This window comes from Puntigrus tetrazona, chromosome 14, assembly GCF_018831695.1.
Source record: "Puntigrus tetrazona isolate hp1 chromosome 14, ASM1883169v1, whole genome shotgun sequence".
NCBI classification, from domain to species: Eukaryota; Metazoa; Chordata; class Actinopteri; order Cypriniformes; family Cyprinidae; genus Puntigrus; species Puntigrus tetrazona.
In genome coordinates, this window is record NC_056712.1 from 10,425,414 (window position 1) to 10,434,676 (window position 9,263).

Consider the following 9,263-nt stretch of genomic DNA (forward strand, 5'->3'; position numbering starts at 1 on the left):
TAGACTTTCTTCTGGTGTCTTTTTATTATAACACAAGCTAATTATTATGTAACGCATAACGAAGCTTATGTTAAGATCTATGATCATTCAAAAGCATTTAAATGTAATTCATAGGCTATAAACAAATAAAAACCTTTTCACTTAATGTAGACCTAAATCATTAAATCAAATGTTTGTTACGTTTCTAAGAACTTGACATGTTCGAAATTCAATTTTCTAAAAATATTCTCCTTTTTTGTCATCGAGTCCTTGTAGTTTTCTGCTTCTCTTGTCCTTCCTTCTCTCTCTCTCTCCCTCCCTTTCTCCCACACACAGCTGCTGTGTGTGTTTTTTTCCTTCCTTTCAAACTTCAGAAAACTTTAGGGACTTGTTTTGTCGAAGAGACGTTTTCGGTAGCTCTGAAAGCCAAAGAGGTTTTGTGTTTTTAATTATAGCAGGGTAGTTAAGTTCACACCTTCAAAGGCTTTCTCTGACGTCTGTCCTTTTTTCCCCCCCTCTCCTCTTTAAAACGGATTACTCTTCGCAAAAGATGTGTTCTGGTAGGCCGAGCCTATAGGCTAGCGTTTTTCATTGTGTTTGTATTAAATCCAGTTCCAACTCTGTGCTGGAGACAGTCGGTCTTTGTCGTGGGATGATTTTATTTTCCTAAAGCAGCTTCAAGGGCTTGATTTGAACCTTTGGATGGCAGCTCTGCATCTTGACTCGAGGCTGTAAGAAAAGAATAAAATCTGACCTGATCTCTTATAGCTATCATGGGAAAGGAGCTGGAGAGTCACTTTAAAAGAAAGCACTAGCGGTCCTCACTGAAGCTCCAAGACAAACCACAAGAATTCAAAGCAGCACTTGGAGTTTCTCTCTGAATCATTGGATACCAGACGAGCATGAGGAACTGTTCCCTTTATTACCTTACCGGTAAATACTTAAAACCCGAGGAAGCGTGATGGAAAGGCTGTGTTTATAGATTCCGTACGGATTCGTATTATTGCGTTGGTCTGTAATAATGCACTCTTGTATTAGGCTTGTCATCAAAACACGCAAAGAAATCCGGCCGATATTTAACGTTTGGTTCAGCTCGAGTAGCTAAGACGGGGTGTGAATCACGGAGGGTTTTTTTTTTTTTGGCGAGGGTTTGATCCATAAGATGTCCAAATCATCGCTTAGAAAGTGCTTATATTGAACTACGTTTAACGTGTTATATACATTTACAAAACAAACTTAACAAACTCCCCAACGCTTAGCTACGACGTCGGAAAAAAACTAAAAATTAGTAGCTGGGGTGGTTACTATAGCAACGGCACGCCGCTCGCGCGCTTTCCGCTCGGATCACGTAAACGTAAAACTAGACTCGTTCCTCGCTTTATTGTGTATTTGTTTTACAAACAGATCACAAAGACACCGTTTCAAGTAGGTCATTTAAGTGGGTTGTTGTTTCGCTAACCGCTAGGGACGCCGAAATAAGACGTACCTTAAACGTTTGCGCCTCGAAAATTACCTTTAGGGGGAAAAAAAACGGATCATCTTTGAGTTACCCGGAATTCGGACGTCGAGCTCAACTAATATCCTTTGCGCAATCGTCTTTCTTGATTTGTTTTTGTTTTTTTTTCTAAACCCTCAATAGAGTGCATAAATGCCACCGTCAGGCAGCGCGTGAGGAGGTGAAAGCTCGTCTCCGACAGAAGAGCGGCTCGTTCACCTGGTGAACACAGAGCGCCAGAAGCGCAGCCTACGCACTTTGGGTTTGTCCCATCGCTAGAGACGCGCTCAGTGCGCTCCCTCCCCGAGGACGTCGAGCGGACCGGCCGTTATACAGCAGCGCGTCCGAGCCCCTCATCTGTCACTCAGCCATGTGGTTCGTCAATCTAGCGTTGCTCGTTCTCAAGCTGTCCGTGTCTGCGGAGGGATTCTCCACGTGCCAGTCCTACAACTTGGACGACCACAAATCGAAAAGGATCGAGGCGGTGCGCGGGCAGATTTTGAGCAAGCTGCGCATCCGGAGTCCTCCCGAGCCCGAAGCCAGCCCGCCGCCCGAGTCGGTGCCGGTGGAGGTGATGCTGCTTTACAACAGCACGAAGGAGCTGCTGAAGGAGCGCGCGCGCCAGGCCGAAGCCGCGTGCGAGCGGGAGAGCAGCGAAGAGGACTATTACGCCAAAGAGGTGCAGCGGATCAATATGAGGCCACTGCGCACAGACACGAGTGAGTGAGACCGAGTTTTATCTGATTGCCCGTTCGAAGAATGATTCTGGATGTGTACGTGAACCAAACTTAATTCTAGTGCACGGTATAGTTTTCAAGTTTTTCTTTTAAAAAAACATGGCTGATTTGTATTTCAGCTCCGAAAGATTAGAAATTACATTTTGCTTAATGAAGTAATGAATGAATAAATAAATGTCAACTGATATATGACCAATATGATGCATATAATTTTTTTTTATTCCTGATATATATTATTTAATGATAATGTTTTCAGTTTTTTATTATAACACAATAATAACATGATTAATATTGCCTATTGTATTATTAAACTGTCTTTGTAGCAGTGTTTATTAGATCAGTATTGCTTTTTTATGGCAGATAATCGATATGTATTATTTTCAGTTTTTCTTTGTGCTTTTTAACACAATAAAAACATAATTCATTATAATATTATTAAATTTTATGCATAACAGTATTTATTAGATCAATAGTGACTTTTCATGAATGCAATATTTTAATTCCTATATTATATTATTATATTAACAGGATTATTAGTAAAAAAAAAAAAAAAAAAATATATATATATATATATATATATATATATATATATATATATATAAATATAAATATATAAATATAAATATATAAATATAAATGAGCAATTATAAGGCGTTATTTTTCAGAAAGAGTAGTTTTGCGATATAAATTGTCACAAACCTCCGTCTTTATTTTTAATACATTTATTCATTTATTATTTTAATTTATTTTGATTATCCTCTTTGGTGATTTTCTTTGTCTTTGTCCCCAAAACAAGAAAAGTATGAATAATGTATGAATATCTGTATAATAATATCAATCGTGATCTGTCTCTATTATTTATTGTTTCATTTATTATGGTATAAAAAGTGTATGTATATAAATATATATGAAACTACTATAAAACAATAATATATATATATATATATATATATATATATATATATATATATATATATATATATATATATATATATATATATATATATATAATACACACACACACACATGCTTAATGTTCATTATAATAATGCCATAATACAAAGTAGTTGTTTTCACCCCCCAAAAAAGAAAAAAATCTGCTTCAAGCTAAATAATTATGGGTTTACTTTGGATTTTTGGGTGAAATATGACCAGGACAAGCTTCTGTGACATTCCCTTACATACATAGTTTATATACAAAAAGGGCATATCATATTCGAAAAATGTACAGTGTTGGAAATATCCCTGAGGCATATATTTGATTTAACAACTATTATATATAGCATACCTCTAATATACAATCTTGTTGCTAATAATAAGGCAGCTTGAGTTCAGTGAGGCCTCTGAGAAGCTGAAAGGGGTTAGTCATTACATCTGCTGCTTTGGCACCAAGGCAAGTTCTGTTTCCTTGAGGTTGACCCTCTGAAAACCACGCACAGACCACAAAGTGTAAATAAGGCCAAAGTGAATCCTGCTTTTGTTCCACAGACTCAATCAACCAGGTTCCTCAAAGCCCATACTTCAGGATAGTGAGCTTTGACGTCACCAACGTGGAGCGAAATTCCAGTACTTTGGTCAAAGCAGAGTTTCGCATCTTCAGAGCGCCAAACCCACAGGCGCGCACCACAGAGCAGCGTGTGGAAATATACCAGGTGAGAGAAACGCATGTGGTTTTTCCAGACAAAAGGCTTGGGTCGTTCCAAAGATGAGCGGCGGCAGCTGATTCCTCAGGGTTCGATTCCTCACAGATTTTTTTCATGCTGTTCGGTGCAAGAAATAGACCAGCAGATGAATGAATGAATGGGTAAGCTAAATAAACTTGTTTTTTTTCCCTTCACACCCACAGGTTCTCAAATCTGACGGCGTGACAGCACCGTCTCAGAGGTACATCGACTCCAGAACAGTTGAGCCTCGAGCCAAGGGGGCATGGCTTTCTGTCGACGTCACTGAGACTGTGAAGGAGTGGATGGCGTTCAGAGGTCAGTAAGTTCATCCGGAGGTTTGAACATATATTTACTGCTCGATGAAGCAGACGAGCAAGTCAAATGAGAAGTGTTTCCTCCTCTAAGAAAAATAATCTTTTCTCTTTTAGAGAGAAATCATGGACTGAAGATCAGCGTTCACTGTCCTTGCTGTACGTTCGTCCCTTCCACAAACAATATCGTCCCTAACAAGAGTGAAGAGTTGGAAGCCAGATTTGCAGGTCATTTTCTCATCAACCTGAATTTTTTTAATGAAAACAAGAAAGGCAATAAAGTGGTGGAAAATTTTAAACCTTTTAATAAATGTGGGCTAAATCGTTAAAACGTCTGTTTTGACTTTTAACAGCCTTCCTCTGTGTCAAAATCCATTGTAACACGTACGTTACTTTTGATCAGTGCGAAAACAAAACGGATATTACTCAACTGAGAATTACTGCAAACATTCAACTCAAACAACAACATAGTGTCATAAACATGTCATAAAATAATTAGAATTAAATACATAATTTGAAATATATAATGCATACATATATAGGGTATATATAGAATTAAAAAAATTGATTATGCACTATGCTGTAATAAAACAAATAAAAAAAATGAAATAATGACAGTTTTCCTAGTTGTCAAATGATAGTGAAACATTGTTAATGTCCCTGGAAACTTGCATCATTTATTGTGGATCGATTCCTTCCTAGGCATTGATGACGACCTTATAAAGCAGAACAGAAGACCAGGCATGACTAAAGGACAGATTGAATTCAGCACAAAAACTCCCCACTTAATACTAACTCTGCTGCCCACCGACCGTCTGGACAGTCCCATCAAGAAAAACCGCAAGAAAAGATCAGCAGCCGACACATCCATATGCTCCCGGTACAGAGAGAAAGTGTGTTAGACTGTGTGTGTGTGTGTGTGTGTGTTTGTCTCTGGAATGCTTGTTTGTTTTTTTTTAGCTGAGAATCAAATATTTTTGTTTAATCTTAACTGTATGTTGCATGCCAGCACACATTAGCCAAAATGATATGTATGACAAAATGAATGTTAGTATAAAACAGATGCAAAAAGCTCTGAAGGATTACTCTTAGTAATTAGTAGTAAGTTAGTAATAAGCAGAAAAATAACAAAATCAATGACTTTAACTTCTGATTCAAATTCTGCTTTAAAGTAGCACCAATAAGACAATGGTGTCTTAAGTCAATTTAGTGTTGATTCAGTTTAGTTCAATTACAGCATAAAGTTCATCAGTTATAAATCAAGTCCACTTCAACTGTAAGAAGCCGTTTGGAAGACAGAAGCATCATTATTCAGCTCTCATCCGATGTCAGTCAGATACCAAACCTTTGAGTAGAAGCGCAGGAGACCCCCATTAAAGTAGGACAACAAAAACATTGCATTAAAAGCCAATCAGGAACCAATAGAGACACTGGATGACATTGATCTAAGTGCGTATGCATGTAAAATAGTAGTCTAGATTATATTGCATCACACACCCACAAAACGCATGCAGCGACTCGCCCAGGGAGTGTCATGTCTGATATGCAGTCTGCGTCTTGTCTATCCTGGGAGTAAATGCTCTTTTAAATTGTATTTGTTATGTGGAGTGGTTCCTCTGTGCTAAGCAACATAGAAATGGTCACAATTAGGTCCAATCTAAATTTGTTGCTGGAGTCAATACTTTTATTCAAGAGTTAGTCCATTCAAAAATGACAATTCTGTCATCATTTGCTCACATAATTTACAGTGTTTTTACAAACTGGCATTACTTCTTCCATGGAACAAAAAGTAAATTGTGTATTATTACTTTTTTTAAAGTGCCTCTATTATGGGTAATGAAAGGTTCTTTTGGTTTTCCGAGTTCCCAACAACAGACCAACATACATGCAAGGTCAAAAAAAACTTTTATTGTCTTATAACATGCATTTATTTTAACGCTCTGATAGCAACACCTAGTGGCAAAAAACTAATTTGCATTTTTATCAGACCAACGCAAAAAGACAAGTGGACAGGCAATATGCTACAATTTACTTCAACACAAAATGGCCATGGATACGTTCGTTTCAAGCGTGCATAGTCATTCTTTCTGCTGAGAGACAGTAATGTTATGTTCACTTGGAGATTTAAAATCCTGCAGGATGTTTTCATAATAGGGTCACTATAAGAATATAGAATTATAATATTAAATAGGAACTCCAACCCAAAATGGAAATTTTGCCATTAATCAATTACCCTTATGTTTTTCCACGACCGTAAAAGCTTCATTCATCTTTGGAACACAATTTAAGATATTTTGGATGAAAACAAAATATTTTGGAGACTAGTGACTGTCCCATTGACTGCGAAGTAATATACTATAAAGGTCCGGAAAAGTTTGGAAGACATCGACAGAATAGTTCATCCACCATCAATTGTTTAGCCATGACGTTATGAAGTGACAGGAATGCTTTTTGTATGCAAAGAAAATAAAAATATCTACATTTATTCAACAACTGCATCTCTAGCTCCATTTTGGAGAGTCTCCACTAAACGCAAACAGCATACGCAGTTCTGTCAGTCGCAACACAATATGTTTTCTATATGTTTTTCTGCTTTGATTTCAAGTAAAACATTTGTGTGGCGCAACTGATACAGAACCGTGTACACGCTTTGCGTTCAGTGGATACTCTCCAAAATGAAGCTGAAGACACAGAGGAGACAAATTAATGAATAAATGTAGTTATTTTTATTTTCTTTGCTTACAAAATGTATTCTTGTCACTTCATAACATTCAGATTGCACCACAAAAGACAGATGGACTATTCTGACCAGGTCTTTCATACTTTTCTGGACAGTATTCTTTACTTGGCAGTCAATGGGACAGCCACAAGCCTCCTGGTTTTCATCCAAAATATCTTAAATTGTGCTCCAAAGACAAACAAAGCTTTTACAGGATTGGAACGACATGAGGGCGATTAATGACAACATTTTAACTTTGGGGTGGAGTATCCCTTTAAGAATATAGTTTTGTCAATTGATATTAAGATGAAATAAAGTAAAATATTAGATCCAAAAATTAAACACATTTCCTTTAGTTTCATTTAGTTGAAGCTCTAAAACTGGAAATAAAACGAAAAACTAAAACTGAAATAAAACTATCAAATCTGCTGCTCTTATAAACTACTTTTTAAACACAGCATGAGGCATTGCAACCCATCGTTTTTTTCTCCTCCAGGACTGATCAGGGCTGCTGCCTGAGGTCTCTGTATATCGATTTTCGTCGGGACTTGAACTGGAAGTGGATCCATGAGCCAAAAGGGTACAAAGCTAATTTCTGTGCGGGGAACTGTCCTTACCTATGGAGCGCAGACAACCACTACAACATGGTAAATATTGATCAGACCGAACATGTTTGAAGGTTGGATCAGGGTTGCCAGCTCAAAGATTACATATTTGCTGAATGAAATACAATGCTGGTTTCTTACAAATTTAGGGTTGCTGATTACAAAAACAGTGCCTGTTTTGCTTCAACACATAGCACTTTCTCACATAATCTGATATGAATTTTGTAGCATTTTTGCTGTCAACAATAATTTGTAAGATGAATAAATCTTATATAAACGCCAGGAAAACTGCAACAAAGAAATCATTCCTTTCTTTCTCTAAACTAGATCCATTTTCACAAGCACGGCTCTTCTCTATACTTCTCTTTGTCATTAAAGCTGAAAGGCACTGACATGTATATGCTTGTATGTGCAGTGTTGGAGAGAGATGACTCTGAAATGTTTCATTTAGATGTTGTTTTCTGTATCTGCTTACAGTGTTACTCTGTCTCTGTCTTCCTTTTAGATTCTCCCGCTGTATAATAAAATGAATCCAGAAGCATCAGCATCTCCGTGTTGTGTTCCTCAGGACCTGGAGCCCCTTACCATCGTTTATTTCCTTGGACGAACCCCCCGTGTGGAACAGCTCTCCAACATGGTGGTCCGGTCCTGCAAGTGCCGTTGATGCAGTGGAGAGAGAAGACAGAGATCTCAGATGGAGAACAGAAATCAGGTGGATTAGAGGAGAGCAAACTAACATCTCAATGAACGACATCTTAAAGGGATACTACACCCAGAAATGATAATTGTCCACATTTACTCACCCTCACGTCGTTCCAAAATTGTATGCATTTCGTTCTTCTGACAAACATCAAATATTCTGAAGAACGTCTCGTTGACAATGGCTTTTTTTTTTTTCCGGGTGATTTATACCTACAATCATGTGGTTTGAGGAATAGCGTATAATCATACATCAAGCATCTTCAATACAGGAGCGATAAGCGTCTCCTGCATTGGTCATAGTCTAATAAATAAGCTTTTTTGACTAATATCTCCTCGCATTTTCAGTATCGCATCAGTGACACACAAAATACACACCAGCAGTACATGTTTTTTTAGATTTTGTACGAAGTTTACTGTAGATCGGTTTATATTTTTGCAAGTGTAAATAGTTTTGGTGATGTTTATATGTGTTTATTTGCTAAATACAATAAATTTTGATTAGATAATAGTATTATGTGGCCTTTTTGTTCATTCTGTCCCATTTATAGAAGTAGATTATTGGCTGCGGCTTATATTTATTCAACATACGGCCCAGCCAGTGGCCTGCTCTCAAGGTTTCCTTTTTTTCTTCAAACGATAACTGTGTGGTCTGCACTCGCTGAAAATGCAGATTTGACTAGTGGACTCAACAACCAGATGCGGTTCGAGGTTAGAAAATCTCCGACGTAAACAGGATGTGAACAATTTCCAGACACCGACCACTCACAGAACGCCAAATTTAAACGCTTGGGGTTCAGGGTTTGTGGTGACATGGCAAAAAGAACAGTGGGCGAAAAGCGGGCCGACCCACCGAGTCGAAATCGCCCGTAGGACGCGTTTCAAACGCACCATGTGATGGCTTTGATTTGTATAATCTGGCAGTGCCATCCACACCCTATAATGCTGAGCGATATAATTTCGACTGATCTGTGGGAAGTCGGAAGGAATGTTGACTTGGCCTACATATCGCCCGTTTGTTTTCGTTCTGCCTATAAAGCCTCAACGTGTCCTT

General features: G+C 37.9%; 1 protein-coding gene across 2 annotated transcripts; it reads left to right on the top strand.

Moving 5' to 3' along the window:
- The first annotated feature begins 196 nt into the window (after nucleotides 1-196).
- Nucleotides 197-8,726, top strand: tgfb5 (transforming growth factor, beta 5). 2 transcript variants are annotated; one of them, XM_043257591.1, is made up of 8 exons: nucleotides 197-912; nucleotides 1,619-2,193; nucleotides 3,700-3,863; nucleotides 4,058-4,190; nucleotides 4,304-4,414; nucleotides 4,889-5,066; nucleotides 7,402-7,552; nucleotides 8,016-8,726. In XM_043257591.1, exons 2-8 carry the CDS (start codon nucleotides 1,845-1,847, stop codon nucleotides 8,172-8,174), a joined length of 1,245 nt encoding a protein of 414 aa, XP_043113526.1. In that variant the 5' UTR covers nucleotides 197-912; nucleotides 1,619-1,844; the 3' UTR covers nucleotides 8,175-8,726. The 2 variants fall into 2 exon arrangements, with proteins under 2 accessions (XP_043113526.1, XP_043113527.1); XM_043257592.1 differs by lacking the exon at nucleotides 197-912 and having other exon boundaries at nucleotides 934-2,193.
- Nucleotides 8,727-9,263: the final 537 nt, after the last annotated feature.

What these genes read in the sequence shown, in the direction of transcription:
- tgfb5 (XM_043257591.1), top strand. Translation starts at nt 1,845, where the DNA reads ATGTGGTTCGTCAATCTAGCGTTGCTCGTTCTCAAGCTGTCCGTGTCT. An exon ending in GACACATCCATATGCTCCCG is followed by an intron (nt 5,067 to 7,401) that starts GTACAGAGAGAA and finishes TTTCTCCTCCAG; the next exon opens with GACTGATCAGGGCTGCTGCC. An exon ending in CAGACAACCACTACAACATG is followed by an intron (nt 7,553 to 8,015) that starts GTAAATATTGAT and finishes TCTTCCTTTTAG; the next exon opens with ATTCTCCCGCTGTATAATAA.